At 40.1% G+C, this 22,551-nt stretch overlaps 1 protein-coding gene across 4 annotated transcripts; it reads right to left on the bottom strand.

The window, feature by feature from the left end:
• Positions 1 to 525: 525 nt before the first annotated feature.
• Positions 526 to 22,132, bottom strand: p4ha2 (procollagen-proline, 2-oxoglutarate 4-dioxygenase (proline 4-hydroxylase), alpha polypeptide 2). Of its 4 annotated transcripts, none has more exons than XM_031874123.1 (16): positions 22,027 to 22,132; positions 15,393 to 15,492; positions 14,645 to 14,741; positions 13,715 to 13,866; positions 12,013 to 12,150; positions 9,929 to 10,168; positions 7,305 to 7,501; positions 6,865 to 7,041; positions 6,627 to 6,697; positions 5,987 to 6,086; positions 5,453 to 5,506; positions 4,592 to 4,645; positions 4,449 to 4,514; positions 2,284 to 2,352; positions 2,075 to 2,171; positions 526 to 1,590 (listed from the first exon to the last, which is right to left on the bottom strand). In XM_031874123.1, the coding sequence occupies exons 2-16, from the start codon at positions 15,472 to 15,474 to the stop codon at positions 1,520 to 1,522; spliced, it is 1,665 nt and encodes a 554-aa protein (XP_031729983.1). In that variant the 5' UTR covers positions 15,475 to 15,492; positions 22,027 to 22,132; the 3' UTR covers positions 526 to 1,519. The 4 variants fall into 4 exon arrangements, with proteins under 4 accessions (XP_031729983.1, XP_031729984.1, XP_031729986.1 ...); XM_031874124.1 differs by lacking the exon at positions 22,027 to 22,132 and adding an exon at positions 18,641 to 18,681; XM_031874126.1 differs by lacking the exon at positions 4,449 to 4,514.
• Between the last annotated feature and the right edge of the window lie 419 nt (positions 22,133 to 22,551).

Raw genomic sequence — 22,551 nt, 5'->3', positions numbered from 1 at the left:
TCTATACAACCTGAGGAGTCGCCCCCTGGTGGACACTAGAGAGAATGCAGCTTTAAGGCACTTCAGCATTGACTTCACTTTTCAGAACTGGCCCCCTAAAACCCAGGAATGAGTCAGCAATTGTCTGGAAGTTAATGTTTTGGTTAAATGTCTGAAACAAGGTCTGCGGTTAACACAATCCAAAGAGATTTTAAAATCAGATGAAAAGTTCCCGATGGCTTTTTGTTGAGGGAACCATGATGCTAACTTCCTGTTGGCCTACAGAAGTAAGTCATCCCTGCAGCACTTTATAGGGTAGATGAGGGATGTTCCTTGGCATGCAGTTAGTTGTGTCAGACAAAGTTTAGAATAACAGATCTGGAACGGTCCGTCCCTGGTGGTCTCTCCAGCTGACTCATAATAAAAACCTAAAAGTAGCTTCTAATGGCTTCCAGCTAAATCACACTGGAGATTCTATATCCACACTTTACTCTATTCCTTCTGTTTTAATGTGAGAAACCATGAGAAACAGTAAAGACACACAACTTTTTTCATGAAAGACACTGTTTATTAAAGTGTTTGCTATCTTGTAGAAAGAGCACAAAATGTGAAATAACAGTAATAATTTAAATACTATATAAATAAAAACAACATGGACAAGATTTGGAGGAAATATGTTTTTCTGTCAGGTTTGAAGGAAATAAAAACACTTTGGATGCAAAGAACAAAGAATGATGTGACAGGAGTATTTAAATAGTTTAAACACAAAGTTGTTAGCGATGAAGATACAGTAAAGTCAATTTGTGTCTGAAAGACTGATGGCAACCAACAGCTGTTTCCCAAATTAACCTCTAAATACTGAGTTCGAATCACCAAAAGTAATTTTTCAAAATAATAGAACTTTTTCTTCTTTCTGTAGCTGCTTCTTATTCAGAAATGTTAAATGTATATATTCTCTCTTAAAGATATGTATATGTGACCTGCTCTGATACTATTTTGTAGAGGTTTTTGTCACACTTTCTGTATGTTTTGGTGTTTTAAACAGATAAGATATTAGCTAAATTAAATAAGGGCTTATCTGTATGACCACCAACACTAACTATTTTACTTTGAAAAGCTGAAAAAACGCTTCTGCTGAGTGGAGCAGTTTTGGGGAATGTGACCAAAAACACACAAGTATTTTTTTGGTATCAGTGGAAAAAAAGATGGACTCACACATTTGGGTCGACCGGTTACTTAAATTAGATTTGAAAGACTGTAAAATGAGACTGATAAAGCTGCGTTTTAGTTAGTTCTATATACGGAACATTTTTGTTGAATTCTTATCTTAATTGACCCTTTGCTAAGCTCCGCCCCTCGAACGCACACTGACAGCATTCTTTTGTGCAATTAATTTGAACGTCAACATAAAACGTAAATGATATGCGAAAAAGCTACACTCGAATTTTTTTGTGCAAATAAAGACATCAAACAATCACGTTGTGCAGAACGGAATACATATGTGTGTGTGCTTCGCTGTTCGGTAGGTGTGGTTCAAACTTCAGTCCACTTCTCTTAAGCCACATGGTCTCCTGAACTCTTGTCCACGCTCGTGAATCCACTTGTTTGACACTGACACAGAAAAACAAAACAAAAAAACACTTAAAATAGCCTTTATATTAGAAAACAGAAACACACTACAAGCCTTCACTACTTCCATTTTCCACGTCGGCATGAGGTGAAAGCATTGGCCCCAGAAAAGTTTAGCGTACGTTTGTAATGGAGCATGAAATGTGAAGATCAACACTGACTGATATTCCTGTTCATAAAAACATGATTTGACATGCAACTTAATTAAACTACCGTTAAATCATTTTTATGTGTACATTTATGAGGATAATTCATTTAAAAAAGACACATTTGAGTCCCGCCTACACCGGAGGGGAAAAAAATGAATCGCTGTCTATTGACTTTGTGTTTTTGCGACGATTGAATACCATTCAATTTATCAATATATCCAGATATAATATAGTTATTTTTCTGATTGTTTTTCTGTCCCATGCAACAAACCTTGTACTAGTGTCTTAATGTGTGATGCATGTGAACTTTGACTCACCCCATTTACTCCCGACTAAGACGGGACAGGCTGCGTGTCTGGTCCGATAGTCTCCCTCCCCGCTCTTGAACAGATTGTACCAGAACACCGCCGTCCCCTGTGAAGAAATGGAACAAATGGAAACATGGCAACATCCAATGTGCACAAGAGAGATGGGAAGAGTAAACACACTCGACACACTATGAAGACAAACTCCGCGTTGTTTTTACCTTTCTGGGCTTGATTGCTGCTCCAAAGTCGGGGAAGACGGTGGCACCTCCTGCCTCCACATCACTCATCTGAGAAAAGACAACAAACACTTGGAAACTTTCTTTGTATTTTTCTTTAAAAAATAAACTCTGCTATTCAACAATCCTCAAAGGATGCATTTAAAAAAAAAAGAAGTAAAGTTATCTGTGTTTGTTTTTTAGCAAAATACTATGTACATTTGTTTTATTTAACAATAACTGTGATAAAGCAAATAATATTAATTTTCAATATGTGTATTCATCCAGAAATACAAGTAGGATGTTTACCCAACACATTAAAAGTTTTTATGTCATTTAATTAAAAAAATATATATACGTATGTCAGATGCTGTTAACACGCCAGCAATACTATTTGTATCCAGGCGGAACAGAAAATGTGTCTATTTACACCCAAACTACGACTAAATCTTTCTGCCACCAAGAACCAATCTCACCCAGTTAATGTGAGAAACTCCTTGATGAGCAGTATGTGATAACAACAACAAGGTCTTTTGAGAAATAAAATGCACAAAATGAAAAGTCACACATCTTTTCACAACAAAGGAGTGCAAGAAAGTTTCTATGTTCACTACAGAGAGAAGACTAGAAAGACTGAAGAAATACTCAAGCAGAGCAAAAGAGAATACGGTCTTTTAAACAGACCCACCAGTTGTTTTCTATTTCTTCACTAGTCACATATCTTCATTGATCTGAAGAGATCGTCTGTTATCTAAAATATAAACTGTAAAGTAATGTTCTCCTTGTAGGACATGTTTCAGCGTCGTACCAAATATTTTCTGGATCACAGTTATAACAATTAAACTGGTTTCTACTTATTTCTGCAATGCTTCGATACGAACATTAACTCCCAAACTACTTGTCTCTGGGTATTTGAGTATAAAACCAACGTGTCTCATCTCTGTAGAGTGTGGAGTATTAATTAAAAGTAGTCGTCACGTATTTAATTAGCCTGTAAATCATTTACAATAATCGCTCGTGCTAATATCTACTAGCTAGTATGCACATATCCTTGCACGTAAACTCAAATGTTTTAAAAACACAAATGTTTATCATTTATCCTGTATTTGTTAACTAAAACTGAAGCATTGCAGCACTCTTACCCAACCACAATCATAATAGTCAGCATGCTCGCATTAGCGCTAGCTATTAGCTTGAGCTAATTAAAAGCGTAACGGCCATCGCGAGTCAAGAACAGTGAAATTCGGCTAAATGTTTAAGTGACGTAGACCGAGCCCAGAAGTTCATGTGGTGCTTTTGATGTTAACTGTAACTGTAGCATTAAAGCATGGTGGAATTAACAAGCTATCTAGCTAGCTGTGCTAACAGCTTACTTTCAAGTGCACATAAAAAATAGAGAAACGGCTTTGGTTGTAATGCTACACGTTCCAGAAGGATTTTTTTGAATTTCAAGGCTAGACACACTTTAGCCAAAACTCCGAGGTTTAGTTACTCTTTAACTAACAGGTTTTTATTTTTATTTCTGTAGTATCTGCTGCTACACTACCTGGCTATAAGTTCCCTTCAGGAATCAATGGTTTCACTGTACTCTGTCCTGTTATACTGTCCATCTCTTATGAAAGACTTGTTTATTCAGAATAAATAAAGACTGATGATAAAGATAATTAATGTTCTGAAGCACTTTCACATCATGTATCAAGGTGAACAGCAAATCAATCAATTACTGCAAACCTCATTCAAAAGTCAGATCTTTTTCTCTTTTTGTGTATAATTGTACTTCGTACAACCCAGTGTCAGCGAGGGTAAAATAAAGAGTGGCTTCTACATCAGCATGTTGACAGAGGATGGCCAACAAAACTCTCAAACATGTACTGGAACTGATTGACAAAAAAAACTTCTGAGGTATTTGTCTGCAAAGTTTCTCAGTCACGCAGGTGAAGGGATTATCATCTCTGCAAAAATCTGTAGAAATAATTACAGCTTCTTGCCCCATTACATCGAGCAACTCTAGGATCTGAAATATATGACTGCAATGCCACACTAAAGGCCAAAATCAAAGTCAATCAATCCAAGTCCAAGATTGAACCAGAGCTCGTGCATTTGCTCATGAGGCTGAAACAAAAGATTTTAGGGGCGTTGCTACACGGCGACTGGATGCACGTACTCACGTAGTTCAAAAAAGTCGCCACACGATTTCCAGTGCCTAATCTTTTGAAAGCATCAGGCTCATCTTTCTACAAAGATGAAATTCAAGAACAAAAAAATACATGATGAAAAAAAACACCGTTCGCTTGCACGCACGTGTACTTACGTAGTTTAGGAAGGTAGCGAGTCTATTTCCGTCATGGTTGTTGTCAAAAGGACGCTGCAACAGATGGTTAGAAGGTTTAACCCATCACAAGAAAGACCCACAGTAGGAGCCCGGCCTCTAAAGGCCCTGTAACAACACATTATGTAATAACACTGCTTCATGTAACAACACATTATGTAATAACACTGCTTCATGTAACAACACATTATGTAATAACACTGCTTCATGTAATAACACATTATGTAATAACACTGCTTCATGTAATAACACATTATGTAATAACACGGCATAATGTAACAACTCATTATGTAATAACACGGCATAATGTAACAACTCATTATGTAATAACACAGCTTCATGTAATAACATATTATGTAATAACACATTATGTAATAACACGGCTTCATGTAACAACTCATTATGTAATAACACTGCTTCATGTAATAACATTATGTAATAACACATTAAGTAATAACACGGCCTAATGTAACAACTCATTATGTAATAACACTGCTTCATGTAATAACATATTATGTAATAACACATGATGTAATAACACATTATGTAATAACACATTATGTAATAAGACTGAAGGAAAGGTGGCAGAAGAAGTGGGAGGAAGAGAGAACGAAGGGATGGTTTTATAGAATTCATCAAATAAATACACTAATAATAGAATATGAAGTCTCTTAACAAGCTTGTTTCAATTAAAATATCTATATAAATGCTAATGTTGCACAGCCAACAATGAGCAACAAATGACTCCTCATAATAAACAGAAAACACATTCATTTAGAGTGATGTTGAAACATCTTTTGACTTCTTCATATTTCTGTCACTCTCACAGAGAAATGAACTCACCCGTGAGAAGTCGTAATGTGGCTCGTACTGTCCTCCAACTCCGTAGTTAGCCACCTGGTGATCCATCGACAAAGATTTATTATTAAAATAATTACACAAAAAAAAATACTTCCCTGGCACCTATAATGCAAGTATATGTAGCTTTAAAACTTGTGTTTTATTAGTTGATAAAAAAAGAATGTAACCTGACATACTTAGATCTGAGGAGCATCATCAGGAAACGCTGCTGTTGAGGTTTTTAAATGTGATTTATTCAAAATGTATTTTTTGTTTTTCTTACGCTTTTACTGAAGTTCTTACTTCCACAACAAGTAGTGCAGCAGGAGTGAGACTGAGTGTGAGATTTTTCTTGAAGAGTTTCTAAACAGCAGAGGGTTATTTAATGACATGTTTCATATCGTAGAACTAAGCTTTAAAATCTCTGACGCTTGTTTTTACCACAGACCTTATTTCACTTGTGTGTAAATGATTCTGGATATCAGATTTCTGTGTAACATGTGATGTGATGATGTAATAATGAAAGTATTACATCACCTGTAGTAACTCTGCAGTGTCGACCTCGAGGCCTGTGATGTCTTCTATTCTCTGGTTGACTCTGACAATGACCGGGTCGTCCACTTCTTCCAACCAGGCACTGAACAGACAAAGACGTGCACGTGTGTGAGCACACAGTACAGTGCACACACACACACACACACACACACACACACACACACACACACACACTGAAAATATCCGACTTCCTACAAAGGAAAAGTGAAACTGAACCATATGATAATATTATCTTATTAGAAACACGTTTTTACCAGATTGTCTATGTTACTTTACAGCTTTACAGAGGCTTTTGTTTTGTATCAGCCTCGTCATTTTTAACAAAAATCTCATGAGGTTCTTTGTAAAAACAAGTAGGAATGTTGAAATCACACCCAAAAAATATCACAACTTACAGCAGTTTATATTAAACAGGTTTTTTTTTTTTTTTTTTTAAAGAACAGCAAATAACAGCTCAAATAATGTTAGAAAAGAGTGAAGGGTAGTTGGGTAAAAAGGCTGAATCCCTCAACATTACAGTGATGATTGGAGTACCTTGGTTCACACTGCAAATGGTATCAATAATGAATAATAAAAGCTGATAATAATGAGCTCTAAACAGGTATTAATGACTAAAAAGAACCTTTTGGATACTCTGTAGTTGGCTGTGGTCAGGACGCCTGTTTTGGGGTCACGGACTGTTGCTCTGGCGAGCTGAAAAATAAAAACACAGAAATAAAGTGTTCGGACAAACTCTGAGATGTAATGATTATGATGACACTCTTTTCTTAAACATGTAGGTATATCTAGACATATATCTTTTGTTGTACGTCTTGTGTCAAGTGCAGACTTATTATTTATTTGTGTATTCATATTCTCACCCTGGGTTTAGCCAGCTCCTTGATCTTCTCAGTCTCCTGGTGTGACAACACCTCCAGGTAGCGTACGATGTGAGGACTGTCCCACTCATCCTCCTCCTTCATGGGCTTCAGCAGCAGACGAGGGTTCCTCTTCCCGTCCTGGTAGCGACAGAACAAGCGGCTTCGTCGTGCGTCGTTCTGGTGAAACAGAGAATGTTTTTATTTTAAGAGAGGCTCGATTTAGAGGGACTGGAAGGTTCTTGTAGGGTTATAGTGCGATTCAATATATTCCTTTCATCATTGTTGAAGCTCTAATCCAAAATCAAAACGATCTATCTACTCAATATAAAATAATTTAGACCAAAAGCATTTTCGTCATGAAAATAAGCACACTTTAGATTGCACGTTAAGATAGAAGTATTTCTTTACATTACAAACGACCTACTTCTCAATATGCTCACCATTTGGAGCCCCTCTCCTCTGCAGAGGGCCTCGTATTTCTCTCTCTCTGGGAGGTGGTCTTTAGGTCTGCGGTAGGTTCCCAGCAGGATGGGCTCCTCGGAGGCCGGCTGGTAGTCCTGGTTCTGCTCGTTGAGCTCCTTCGACAGTAACCGCTCGAAGTAACGCAGGTTTCCTCCTGCTCTCTGGTGGCCGGGGGCTGTCAGTACAAGACGAGTTTAATTGTTAGTGGATCAACTCTGAACTGAAGTTTAACAACCTGTAGAGTTTACTTTACGGCTTAATTAAAGACAATTAACTAGACTGGCAGCTGCTATTTACAGTAAACAGATGTCACCACTTCAACGCAGCATTAATGAACCTTAAAGCTGTGGAAGGAACTAAGTACTTTTACTGGAGTACTTCAATATCAGTCCAGTTTTGAGGTACTCCGCTGCAACTCAAGAGGGAAGTATTGTACCTTTTATTCAACAGCAATTAATGCAAAACATATGATCGGTTTATGAAATGAAATATTTACCTGCATGATGAGTACTTTTACTTTTGGTACTTTATGTACATTCAGTTGGTACTACGTGGTACTTTTATTTGAGTAACGTTAGAGTATTTCATGGTGATGTATTGTTTCCTTGCGTAAGTGATCTTAATTCTTCCAGCACTAGTAAACAAAACGAGACCGTAAACTAGTCGGCGTGATGACGCTTTGTTGATTCATTTAGCCACTTGTTAGCAACCGCCTTTTTTAAGACACATAAAAGCTTCAACTGACATTGACGACATTTAAATATCTTAAGTTTGTGAGCACAGTCCTTATTTTAGGCGTTTAACCAAAAAACCCACAACTAATACGGATGTGCAAAAATGCTAACACTTTTCCGAGTTTTACTTATTCCTGCACACTCTATTGCGACCGTTAGCCCGTAGCTAACTTCTGAATAAACTAAACCGACTTAGTCACGGACTCACTAAGGAGTAAATTTAACATCTTAATGCTTCATCCACACGCTTCTTTCACAGCGTAGGAAAACACATCACAACGTTGTTCGTCTTATTTTTTGTAACCAGTGTAGCATTAAAGCATGGTGGAATTAGCTAGCTAACTAGCGGACAGCTGGCTAGTTAGCTAGCTTGTTAATTCCACCATGCTTTAATGCTACACTGGCTACAGAAAATGATCCAAACAGCGAGCTGTTTTTTTTGTACTAGTCAAAAAATCACGAGACACAGTTCAATGTTCTACTCCTGTTCTATTTCTATGCCTCTAACTTTGTATTTTCTTTGTTGCTATTTTTCGGACAGTTACGTTTGTAGCTTTTTTAAATAAATGTAAATTACTGTGTAACGTTTCCCTGTAAAAACAGAATAAAAGTGCTTGCTTTGCTCTCTGCTCTCTCTATTTGCCAGTTAGGTTCTGATTTGCTTAACCTGGCCTTTACCTTGCTTCCTGCTTTTTCTTTATCATTTACCGATTCCTGCATTTAATGCATGTACGAGCTGTTATATGAGAATATTAAATGCTACTATTGTGGCACTACAGCAGGTCTACGCCTGCTACATCTGCTCTGGCTTAAGTCATTGCGATTGACATGTAAACGAGCGCACCACAGATCTTAAAATGATGGTCTGCAGCTGTCAACGCACACCCTCGATGCAGAGACTGAAATAACAGAAACCACGAGCTCTTACTTCGGATGGACAACGCCCTGCAGCTCTGGCACAGACCACCACTGCAGTGAGAGAGGAGGGTGAACCATAGTGATTAGTGAAACAACAAACCCATCCATTACCTCACAGTGGAGGAGTGTACCGGTCGGCTAGCCGGTGTCTGTATGTGTTATGGGAGGGAAACATTCAACAGTGCTACTTAAATACAAGAGCTATTCTAGACTTCTAAACAGCATGAACCCAGTCACCCGTCCTCCATGGTCACAAGAAAGACTGAGATGAATGAGTACAGGAAGTTAACTGATGTCATATTGGTAAATGGTTGAGTGTGAGAGGCTGCGAGAGCTTGAAATAGCATAAATACAAATGGGACAGCTCCATAGACATGTTATTTAATTGTGGGTTTTTGTTTGATATTTTTTGCTCCCGGATTCTAACGTCTTCCAGGCTTCTTACATTTAACTATTATTAGAGAGAGCAAGCGAGGATTTTCCGCAACCAGTGAACAGAAGTGACCATATTAGGACGGAGGAGGAGTGACGTAGAGACGCTGTATACGGTTCTGATGGAGACCTGTCAATCACCGTGTAGCCCCGCCCTAAAGCATCCCCTGCTTTATGGTCTGTTTGACTCTAAATGGACCATAATGTACTAAATGAACATCATGCTGTATTGAAGAAGACTTGAAACTAGAGATTGAGACCATAAACTCATGTTTACAATGTTTACTGAGGTAATAAATCAAGAGAGAAGTAGAGTCATTTTCTCATAGACTTCTATACAACCAGAGGAGTCGCCCCCTGGTGGACACTAGAGAGAATGCAGCTTTAAGACACCTCCCTCAGGAAAAGTCTGCAGAATTGTTCATAAAGGGATGCGAGAGAGCCCTCAAACAGATGACGATATGACAGTGGGACAGCTCTAAACTCTGATTTTATCTTACATCATCTGCACAACTTACAGATAGCCACCAGCCGCCGTGTCAGCTCGATGGCTCGGGGCAGGTCTCCCATCTGGTAGACGGAGTAGCTGAGGTAATCCAAAATGTCCGCCTTGGTAGCCACGGACTCCTCCCCGCCATCCAGCTGCTTCAGGGCCTGCTGCATCCACAGCACGGCGTGGTAATAGTCTGCGTCATTGTAAGCCGTCTTCCCCATATCGAAGCAGTCGTCCACCGTCAGTAAGATGTTGGAGTGCATACCTGGAGCCAGATTCAATACACCAAGAATCATGATGCATTCATCACATTTTAGTCATCAAACGTGGATCATGCTTGAAGACTGAAATTTTGTGTATTTATGATATTTATTTTTCTAATTCAGATGCTCACAATATATTTAGTATTTCAGTTTAGATTACTTTAACTATATTCTGCATATTTCCTTGCATGGGATTCCTACAGTCTGTCTTATCTTTAGTCTTTTTTATGATTAACTTATGAATCTAATCTAATTATTGTCCTCTGGTGCACACCTGCTTTAGCTTTTTATGTTTCTGTAAAATTTAGCATGATCTTAAACATGAAAATGCAATTTTCTACCTCAGCAGGCATCCGATTTGTCACTCTTTGGACATTTATCAGTTACAAATTGGTTTTAAGTTCTTTGAAGACTGGCAGGTTGAGACATGCAGTCGGTCATCTAAGGTTATGGATTCTGGCTCAGCATGAAGAGCTACGAGCACAAATGCTCACAAAAACACAAGTGAACACAGACGCATACCGACATGCAGAAGTGCACACCTTCACACCTTCTCAGACCTGTGTCGAGTCAAAATTGTGTTAAGAATGACACTGAACCTCGCAACTTCAAGTGCAACTAAAGTCAACATTTTTGATCAGTTATGATTTTGAAACCCGCTGAGACCCAATACTACCATCTTTGAATGGCTGCATTAGGTTTTAAAGCTAGAGTAAATATACAGGTATCATATGAAACTAGATGACCCAATGAATCCATCGGTACCAAACAAGGGAAAACTGGCATGGCGGTTTTCGGAGGATGCATGTTTTTGCAGGCAGTAAAAATGCATGTAAAGTGGTAGGTTTGAATATTTCTGTCTACTGGGGTCCCTGAAGCTTAGTTTATATGATGAGTGAAACCGGCGTGAGGCGCGTGTCAGAAAATGACATAATCACGGCCGTGCACCTCCAAACTTTTGTAATGTGGCGCGCACGATCACGGACAATTCGCTTTTAGATGCTTACGAAACAGGAGGAGTTAAAAATCTTAATTTGAGTAAATATTTTGAAGCCAAATCGAATAGTTTTCATGATATTCAACCTTTGTTCCTTCATAATGCTTTAAATACTAAACCTAATTATTTACAGTTCTTGTACAAAGGTAATAAAGTAGTCCATGAACATGAGATTTGAGTTTACAGATAATTACAATCCCTCCTCGTCATTGTGGAGGTTGGTTTATGGTGTTTTGCTGGTTACACCTACAGTCTACGGTCGTATCTATGAGTTACACTCGTCTGTTTTGATTCTTCACAGTTCTTACAGGTCTATGTAGGTCTCTAAGGATTAAAGACAATATGTGTACAAATAGAGTATTTCTGACTTTGCCTGCTCCCAGTAGTACTATAAAATACGACCACGGTGAAGACAGCAGTGCATGTTGGGTCCTCAGATCTGTGAAGTCCCTTTAAACCTCACTGTGATGAAGGTCTGTATTAAAAAAGCTGAACTTGAAGACAACAGATTCAACATGTGTCCTTGTATGACGCAACTATAACTGAGTCATTTGTTTCCTAACCACACGCAAATCTATCCTCAATCCAATCATTGTCCAACACCAAAGCATTAACTCTGAAATAACACTTATCTCAACCCCACCTTAAACCATCTTTAACCTCCAGCCTAAACCCTTGAAGAGGATATAACAACATGATCTTATTTCACAAAAATGTCCAGAACTATTAGTATAAACACAGCAGTTTAAAATCATTATGGGTGGGTTCAGTTTGCATTCCTCTCTTTCTTTCGTTAATGATCACACTAGTCTATCTCTCTCAGTGTATTCATGTTCAGTCTTTGGTTACCTGGCAGCTTTCCTGTGGAGAAGGCCTCAGAATCCAGTTGGTACGTGTCCTGAAGACGCATCAGCGCCTTGGCTGCACCCGTCTCATCCTCTTCATCTGGGAAGAACTGTCTGTGTATGGACATGTTGGAAATGAACCCTGCAGAGAAAAAGTCAGGTCGGGAATTTCACGATGGAAGTTAATTAAAGTTACTACTTTCACTTCGGGTTGATTCTGGAGGTTTTCTGTGGACTGAAGTGGTAGTGTTTCACCAGAGTCCCTTTAGAAAACCTCTCATTCTACTGCAGCAGGGTCTGACAGTCTGCCCCTATCAGTCCTGGTTCTGGTTCTCCCGTTGCCTCCCTTCCTTCCAGTTGGTCCAGAAATACATCCTGGGTCTCCAGCAGCGTGGTGTCGGTGTTGGCTCCCAGAGAGGAGAAGCTCTGCTCCTGGAGGGGGAGGAGGAGGAGGAGGAGCTGAGCTCTCCTCCTCCCTCCGGAGTTCCAGATCTGGGTCTGTCCACGTGGACCGGTCTCTGCTGGAGGACCTGGGTCTGTCCACCGTGGACCGGTCTCTGCTGGAGGACCTGGGTCTGTCCACGGTGGACCGGTCTCTGCTGGTGGATCTGGGTCTGTCCACGGTGGAACCGATGAAGCTCAGTGTCTCCTATGTGGCTCATGATGACGACTAACAATATCTAAAACTAATGTGTTGGAGAGATATGATCATGTTTGGTTGTTTGTATTCTTGTTATTTCATCACAACCTGCTGCTCAGTTAATCCTGAGAGTTCATAAAGAGACTCCAGAGGGCTGATGTGACATTTTCATTTCATATCTTTCTGTGATTTGCACGACTTGTGACGCATGAATGAGCCTTTACTGTATATGATGTGTGATTGGCAAAAGGCCAGATTACATTTTTCTTTTTCAGTTGCAATGTTTCTTTTAACTTTCTTTATCTTTACGGCAAAGTGAACACACACGCGTTTCCAAAACATAAAGCGGAAGAATCCATTCTCTTTATAAAACATTAAACTACCGTACGTCTTCAAAGGTTTACATCCAGTGTCTCTCTAGTCTCTCTCTGCCTCACGGCCACGTACACACACTCACTTGTACGACACATATTTCCTGCTATCTGCCTCACAGACGTTCAGGTCCAAACAACACACACAAGGACGAGAACACGGACAAAATATGCAGAGATGAGGAACAGCTGCAGCTGAAACATGACGGCCTCTTTTCTCTCTTGGGGAAAGTATTAAGAGATCAGCAGAAACGTCTACACTGCAGCTGCAGTGAGTCTCTTATACCGCTCTGCGTTTTAAATTAGCTGCTAAGAAAGGAGCCACGTAGAAAGAGCGGTGACTCACCAAATGCAGATTGGCTAGATTTGCCAGAAACTTCGATCCAACAAGCTGTTCTTTCTAGCACTCTCTGACGATGTTGAAAGCCTCTCTGAGGCCTCTCCTCTTGCTGTTTTATTCTGTCTCCTTCAACCAGATACTTCACTTCCTGCCTTTGTAACACATTTGTAACAATGGGGAGCTAATGTACTCCTTTTTATGAGAAAGTCTTTTATGAGAAAGTTCCACATCTGTGGAATACTACCACGACAAACATTAATATATCATAATTAGTTTTAACACAGAGCTCCAAGCAACGTAAAAACCCCAGCAAACTTGTCCACTCCTTCCTTCCTTCCTTCCTTCCTTTCCTTACCATCAGAGGGGTTCTGCAGCACCAGAGTCTCCAGTTCCGACCACTCTGTGTTGAGTCTCTTCATCAGCTTGTAGGCGTTCACTGGGTGGGCCAGGTAGCCCTCTGGGTCGGAGGTGGACGCTCTGGTCAGAGCGTCCAGTTTGTTGGCCCAGCTGTGAGACAGACAGACAGATATTATTAATATTTTTAACATGCAGCTTTACCATTGGGATTATGTAGAAGAAACGTTCCACAAGCAGAGATATTTTATCAAGATTATTACCATGGTATCTCTGTTTTAAGACGCAACACCAATGAGGCAGAACATGGAGTGAGGAGCTGGTTTCAAACCGACAAGTCATCACCAGCCTTGTATCACAATCCTACTTTGTTTGTCAGCCCGACACTTAAAGGTGCAGTGTGTAGAATGTGGCACCATCTAGTGGTGAGGCTGCAGATTGCAACCAACTGAAACTTCTCCAGCGTGTAGCAGAACTACAGCAGCCAAAATGTCCCTTTCTAGAGCCAGTGTTTGTTTTTCTGTTCTGGGCTACTGTAGAAACATGGCTGCCGGCTCTGTGAACACATAAACATCTCATTCTAAGGGAACAAAAACACTAAATTCTTAGTTTCAGGCGGTTAAACACTAAAGAAAACATACTCAATAATATTATTTTCCATTTCTGCCAATAAATCCCCCTAAAAAGTTAAAAGGTAAAAGTGACAAATATATTTTCATATATAACATTTACACACAGTTGTGTAGTTTAGTCTCGTGGTTCCCACTCTTGAGGTTGCGGCCCCTCAAAGGGCCAGAAGATAAATCAGAAGGGTCGTGAGACTTTCAGGGACTGTAGAAGATACTGACATCATATGAAACTAGATGACCTGATGAATCCATCGGTACCTAAATACTTGAGTGAAGTCTTTAGTCACAGGGTTTGAACGCACCTTTTGACAGCATCAAGCTTGGACTCCTCTGCTTTAATGTAATCCCTCAGAGACTGGACCAACTCTTTTTCTGTGTAGATCAGGTCGGTCATCTGGCCTGCAGAGAGAGACGGATACTATAAATCCAGCATCAACTTTCTTAATTTAAGGTGTCATGTTGCTCTCGAATTTTCTTAGAATCAGGTTAAAAAATATGCAGAAGATTTCTTTTAAGAAAGAGATTTTTACAAATTCTATTTAAGGAATCAGTGGACCACAACTATTTCTCATAAAAGCTATTCAGGGTGCCTCAAAATAAACTCAGACCGACTCTTTAACCACTTCCTCCATTTAAACCTTTTTTTAATGGCAAAGAAAGGTCCTGCATTCCTGAGCTCAAACCTGTGTTCTCGTCTACATGAGGAACTCTGGTGCTGCTATAAAGTGCTGCAGGAACGATGTACTAAAACTCCCAGACCGGACAACGTCTCTGGTAGCCACCTGTCACTCACTGTGTAGCCCCGCCCTAAAGCATCCCCTGCTTTATGGTCTGTGTGACTCTAAATGGACCATAATGTACTAAATGAACATCATGCTGTATTGAAGAAGACTTGAAACTAGAGATTGAGACCATAAACTCATGTTTACAATGTTTACTGAGGTAATAAATCAAGAGAGAAGTAGAGTCATTTTCTCATAGACTCCTATACAACCAGAGGAGTCGCCTCAATGTCCCTCGTGTCTCAAAGGACCAGAAGCTCAAACGTACTGATGGAGGTGTATATCTCTGCTCGTGTGGTCCAGCAGCAGCAGAGCAGCATCCAGAGGACGAAGGACAGGAACATCGTCATTCTGTCTCTTTCAACGACCTGCGAGGACGAAACATCATCACGTCACAAACAGATTCACACAATCTAACAATCCAGCCATTTCAAAATCACCTTCTTATTCTTGAACACATATAAAAAACAGTTTGCTTTTACCCTGAGTCAGCACTTTATGCAGTGATGCTGTGTTTCCGTACCAGATTACATGATGGTCTCTCAATATTCAGAGTTTCCAGCATGTTTCCTAGAAATGAGTCACGTATCCTGCTGGGAGGCTCTACATGCCCAGTTCTCTTTAAGAGAGAACAAAGACAATGTGGGAGAATAATAGTGTTAAAACTAAATATATGGAGTATATATATAGATGTTCATCTTCACCTCTCACAAACAAAATGTATATTATCAAATCACAATCTTGAAGCCCAATTTTCTCAATGTCTTGTTCTTGTAATGTAATAAAAATAGAAGTTAATTCTCCTTTTCTGCAGTTCAACATGGCTCCTAGATACTTCATGACAAATGTGAAACCAACAGGTTTTATATCCTTCAAATGCTGAACAGAAATGTAAAGATATATTTGAACCTATTGTGTCAACATTTACTATGATTTTCTTGTCAGAAGCGACCGTAGAGTTCAACAAAAGAGCTTAAAAAAGGAGGACTAAACGAGTCCAGCTTAGTTTGTGATCTCAGGTGAAAAGTGACACTGCTCCACTTTCTCCTCTTGGAGATGACTGTTTACTGTTGCCATGTGTAAAACACGCACATATACATACACATACACACACACACACACACACACACACACACACACACACACACACCGCAATCTAAGAGCTTAGAGAGGCGCAGAGAAGTGGCACCTTCATTATTGGTGTGGTCTGTATCTGCTGCAGGTGAAAAAAAGAAATCATTTCACTTTCATGACACGTGCTGACGAAACACAAGTCGACAAAATGAGTCACGACAAAGAGTTTAAGCTTTAAAGCTACAGTTGGCAACTTTAAGAATAATAAGCTTTTGTCAGATTTGCTCAAACTGTCACTATTTGACAAATAATCTGTGAATAAATGTAGCAAATGGGCTACATCTGCATTAGGTTGTGCAAACCGTCTGTTGTTTAATGACAGTAAATTATACTTAAATCCTTTAAGGAAAAACAGTTTGAACCAGGAGACATCTGTCTGAACCAGAGTTCAGTGGATCCTTCGTAAAGTCTTCAGTAAAACAAACATGGTGGACGGTAGAGTTCTGCTTGTTTGTGAGTCAAAGATGCCAAATGGTACAAACAAACAGTAGGTGTTATTAGTGAAGGGCTGAAGAAGAAGAAACATTCCTTTATTAGTCCCACAGTGGGGAAATTATTCTCTGCATTTGACCCATCCCTGTATATATAGGGAGCAGTGGGCTGCCAATGACAGGCGCCCGGGGAGCAGTTAGGGGTACAGTGTCTTGCTCAGTGACACTTCGACACAGGACACGGTGCAGCCGAGGATCGAACTGGTGACCTTTCGGTTTTTTCAGCCTTCCCCTGTTTGTTTGATGCTTTTTAAATGTATTTCATTTAGTGTGTCCTGCATCAACGAGTCAGATCAGCAAAGATTTGTAATTTTAGAATATAAAAAGTGTTGTAAATCACTCTTTAAAGGAGAGACATTCACAAACAACTCTCATCATCATCATCAGGTCCTTGTTTAGCTTCCAAAGTGTGACAGAAGAGTGATTCTGGTTTCTTAATGAGTGCCAGGTCAGATAACTACCCACAATCCCCGGCTACAAATGAAAGGACCACATCTCTCTCTCCTTGTAATTTACGGGCTGTGCGCCGGCTCAGCCCAAACACAGCCCCTCCTGTTGTTGCAGGCTGTAACACCCACCACGTCACATTCCTGGAGAGAGGCCTGTTACATTTACTGCCCCCCCGACACTCGCCTGGCATTTCTGGCCGACGAGAGGAAACAGCAGTGAGGACAGGACGGGTCATGAGAGGACAGACGGCGGTATTTTGAACGGAGACATTGAATGCACCATGTCTTCCTGTGTTCTATGCATTCAAACAAATATGCAAAAGAAACAACAACACACACACTTTCCTCAAATTACGACCACAAAGATGATCAAATTGTAAGATAACACAACCTAAAGTAGACCAGTGTATTCTTGCACAATCTTGGTGCGTAATCAAGACAACAACCAACAGGAGATCCTTTCTCCAGACTTTATACTGTTTTACATGAAGGTGAGGCTCCAGATGAAGAGATAAGAAAGCACAGCAACACACACGCAAAGCAGGCAGGACCCAAGGTCTCCAATTGGGAAAGGCTTTCTTTTAGGAGCAAACGTTTCCTCTAAAAACAGTAAAACTTCCAACATCTGCAGTTGTTCTGTTCTTCTTTTAGCTTCTTTTCTTTTCTCACTTGACAACAAATCCACTGAGGACAAAAACCTGGCTGAAAAGGAGCAACAAGCTGCCTTTTGGGTCACACAAGAGCCAATTGGGGAAGTTGTTCAAATAATGTTTTTCTACTGTTTTGAGGGAAAGCAGACGAAAAAAATAGGTCAAGAGGTCTGAAAACCGATTAAATCTAAAGCGCATCTTTCTAAATCTTTATTTTCCCAGAGAGTTTAAAAAATATATAATTTTATAGCAAAGATGCAAAATAGACAAATCTGTAAATTAATTGTGTTTTATGGGTGTTTTGCTGGATGTAAACACGGTTTACGTTACTAAAGAATGAGAGCTAAATACCGCAAAACGCTCTCAAAGTCAAGATGCTCGTCAACACTTTCCCTCCACACTGAGAAGCCTCTAAGTGGTGAACTGAGACCCAAACAAACAAATGGTTAACAGGTATTCTTCTCGCTGATGTTAATCGGTAAGCAGGGCTGGCATGTACTTACTCTCCCCAAAGACACATCACACACACACACACACACACACACACACACACACACACACACACACACACACACACACACACACACACACACACACACACACACACAGACACACGTGTGCACACTGATGCATAGATATTACGCAATACGCCACATAAAGTATTCACAGGCCGTGAGCGTGCTCAGACAATCCTGAGATTTAACTCGCTGCTCCAGCAGAGAAAACTATTTCAGATTCAAAAGTTCAAACTTGTCATTGGTGAGTGGATAGAAGACAAATAGCTCCACCTACACTGAAACTGGTCCTGAACCAGTCTCACTGTAGTCCTGATCCTCTTTCAGACCTCCATCAGTAAATAGACCATCAGAGAGAAGATGGTCTGTTTCTATAGAGTTATTCTTAATGCTCGTCATCGGAGCCACCGGGTCGGATTCTGGTGAAACCAGATGAACTCATGCAGGTTCACCAGAAACTCCTTCAGCTCAGATTCCAGCAGATACCGGTCCACCGTGGTCAGACCCAGATCCTCCAGCAGAGACCGGTCCACCGTGGACAGACACAGATCCGGAGCGTGGAGGAGAGCTCAGCTCCCGGCAGCAGCCAACACCGACACCACGCTGCTGGAGACCCAGGACGTATTGCTGGACCCGCTGGAGGGAAGGGAGGCAACGGGAGAACCAGAACCAGGACTGAGAGGGGCAGACTGTCAGACCCTGCTGCAGTAGAATGAGAGGTTTTCTAAAGGGACTCTGGTGAAACACTACCACTTCAGTCCTCAGGGACTTTTGCTCCAACTTTCACTTCCACTCAACATCACATGACGGGTGAAGAATCATTTCTAGTTTTGCAACAATTTCGCAACTTCACACAATCAGCCAACCAATAGAAACACATTGTAGTGTCTCTCTGCTCGGAGACAAAGGAAGTGAGCGTTTCCAACATCGTTTATCAGACCTGTGAACTCGACAACAAAATACAGTAACGGGTTAAAAAGTATTGAAAGTGCACGTCCAAGATTTGTGCAAATGTGCTTCAGATGCAATGAGAGCTGAAACATCTGGAGCCGTACTGCAGCTAAAATTAGGCTGAATATGTTTTACTCTGAATGACAACCATTTCTAAATGTTCGTAACACACACATTCTTTTATGTGCATGAGAGTAAACATACACACCGTCAACGTCCAAAAGCCTTTTTCTGGTATGTAAACACTGAAGGCTTATATAAACCATGTTTAAGAAAAAAAAAACAAGACAGTCGTGCTGTAGTGAATATAAACCAGCCAGACATTTAGATAAGCATTGCTTCAACATTTATGATTAAAAAAGACATACAACCAGAAGATAGATAGACATATGAGAGATCAGAGATATGATTTAATAAAGCAGCCGTATCTAAAATGACATCTTCCTCTTTAGAGTGCATGTCACCTGCCTTACAGCCCAATTAATGCTGACAGGTTTATAGCATCGCTCTTTGTGTTGCCTCTCCAATTATACCAAATCCAATTTCTGCCATTGAATGGCTGCAGGGCGTCTTTCACCTGGCGCACATGCAACCCTTTTATTCTAGGACTGTGTGTGCAGGGATGTTTTGCGGTATTTGCCGAGGGTGGAGAAAGCTAATGTCTTTGTCTATTTTCAAAGCTAACAGGAAAGAATCAAACTGGACCGTGTAATGAACCGGAAACTGGAGAAGAAATGGCGAGCTAGCAAACTAACTAGCCAACCAGCTGCTAAATGAGTTGTAATTTTACAGCTTAAATATTTCAGCCACACTCTCTTGTCACAGCGTAAGAAAACACATTGCCATCAACAGATGAGTGACAACTTTGTCCGGCTCATTTTCTGTAACCAGTGTAGCATGAAATCATGGCGGGACTAGCAAGCTAGCTAAATAAGTAGCTAGTTGTACACTGGTTAGCTAGCTAGCTTGGTAATTTCACCATGCTTAATGCTACACTAGTGACTGATTAGAACCATAGACTGTATATAAGAAGTGGACGTGGTCATCGTGATGTCACCCATTGGTTTGTGGACTGACATTTTGAAAGCCTCAAGTTCTGCAATTTCGGCGTCGCCATTTTGGATTACGGCATACTCTGCTTTATGGACTGTTTGACTCTAAATGGAGCATAATTTACAAAATGAACATCCTGCTGTATTGAAGAAGACTTGAAACTAGAGATTGAGACCATAAACTCATGTTTACAATGTTTACTGAGGTAATAAATCAAGAGAGAAGTAGAGTCATTTTCTCATAGACTTCTATACAACCAGAGGAGTCGCCCCCTGGTGGTCACTAGAGAGAATGCAGCTTTTAAGACATTTTATGGCAGGGGTGTCCAAACTTTTTTCAAAGAGGGCCAGATTTGATAATATGAAAATGCCCAAGGGCCAACAGTCCCTGCTGACATTATTTTAAACAATACAAGTAGCCTATACATACATTGTTATTTCATCATTTTATTTTCAATGACAGCAAATAGCAATGTAACCAAATGTAAGCATTCATGTGTGACCGGACTTTGGACATGCCTGCCCTAAACCTTAGTTGTTTCCTGTGAAGATGGAAGTTTATTTTGAAAAGACAGTATGCATGTAACAAGCGAAAACAGACTCATGTTGCTGGACTTTTGCAGGAAAAACACATGAAAAGTGAGGAGTAATATTTCGTAGGATATCAATAAAACGGGGATGAATTTATATCATTGTATAAAGCGAGTGACATGAGAAGATCAATCTCATGTCTGCAAGTTAAATCAGCTAAAATCGCTATTTTAAAGTGATTAGTGACTCGTCTAAAACATATAAAAAAGGAATAACTTCAATAGAATCATTCTATACACTGTAGCTTCTTTACATTCTATTAGAATGTAAAGAAAGTTACATTCTAATACAATGTAAAGAAGTTACAGTGTTGCCTTTTCTTTTCTTTTCTTCCCACAAGAACGTAATTTTGTCAGGTTGATAAAAAAAATGTCACTTTACTTCCTGACATTATTGTTACTTTATGGCAACGGCACATAAAAATGGCCACTACTATGACCATTGTGCTTAGTTGATTTGAATGGGAAATGTCTCACTCTACTCCTACTCTACTTCTACTGTAGTACCCCAAATTAAATGACACGCTACCTCTTTTTAACCATCCTCAGACTGTTGAAACAATTCTGGAGAGGATTTTTTTTTTCTATCTGGATAGCAAACCATCCTGGTGACGTCACATAGTCGTTTCTAGGAATCCCCAACACTTATAGGGTCCCCCCGCCCATTAATGTCCTTCACGAGCAGACGTTTGTATTAAACAGCACCAACGTTCAAATTATTCGCGCATGCGCGATGAACACTGTTGTGAGATGCCTTTTGCCACACAAATAAATAAAAAAGTTAGTATAAAACTTTCAGAAAACTTTCTCCTTCCACCTTGTTTTCACTGCTTTTAGAAACGTAGAAACAAACATGTCGGTAGATAAACACGACAACAACGAGCCGTTGGTACGCGTACCTTCACGGGTACCACACAAAGTGTTTGGTTGGTACCCCCCCCCCCCCCCCCAAAAAAAACTAATCCTGTTGAACCCAGTTATTGACAACCATCATGTTCGACAGGCAGCGCGAGCTTCAACGGTTCAGTGACGTAAACGTCGTTGTAGTATATCGAACGTTGTTATCTTACCGTTATTCTCTCGCGACCTACAGAGGGACGTCACACGCTGGTATGCGGACGCAGTGTCAGTTGGCACACCGGAGTTATGAACAGGACGGACAGGGTCTGAGGGTTTTGACGCTGCCACGTACAGATCCTCCGGGAGGGATTACCGTAATACTGCCAGTAGACACGCAGGGACATTCTTCTACGAGTTTTGCCCTCGAGTGCGCCTCAAAAACTCTGATTTCTGAGATTTAGGTTGGAAAAAACGAGATTTTCTTTTACACGGTAGAAGCTCCATCATGTTTGTTTTAAGAATTAACTATACCAGGACAAGAACCATTAATGCTTTAAGAACCAGTGGTGGAAAAAAAGACACTTTACTTACAGTTAAATTACATGGTTGTTGTAATTTAATATTATTATATTTCATTGTATATATTGTGCATTTTATATCTAATATTTTACTCTGTTATTCCCATTGTATATATTGTGCATTTGATATTTGCATTTGATATTAATATCTATCCATCCATCCATCCATCCATCCAT

The sequence above is a fragment of the Anarrhichthys ocellatus genome, unplaced genomic scaffold, assembly GCF_004355925.1.
Source record: "Anarrhichthys ocellatus isolate YVR2014 unplaced genomic scaffold, GSC_Weel_1.0 scaffold78, whole genome shotgun sequence".
NCBI lineage: Eukaryota > Metazoa > Chordata > Actinopteri > Perciformes > Anarhichadidae > Anarrhichthys > Anarrhichthys ocellatus.
This window is presented reverse-complemented; position numbering and strand designations above follow the sequence as displayed.

Excerpts from the sequence above, each read along its gene's own strand:
- p4ha2 (XM_031874123.1), bottom strand. The coding sequence starts at position 15,474 with ATGACGATGTTCCTGTCCTTCGTCCTCTGGATGCTGCTCTGCTGCTGC. Across the intron at positions 6,698-6,864 it reads AGGAGCTGGCTAAACCCAGG|CTCGCCAGAGCAACAGTCCG; the intron begins GTGAGAATATGA and ends TTTATTTTTCAG. Across the intron at positions 4,646-5,452 it reads CACATTACGACTTCTCACGG|CGTCCTTTTGACAACAACCA; the intron begins GTGAGTTCATTT and ends CATCTGTTGCAG.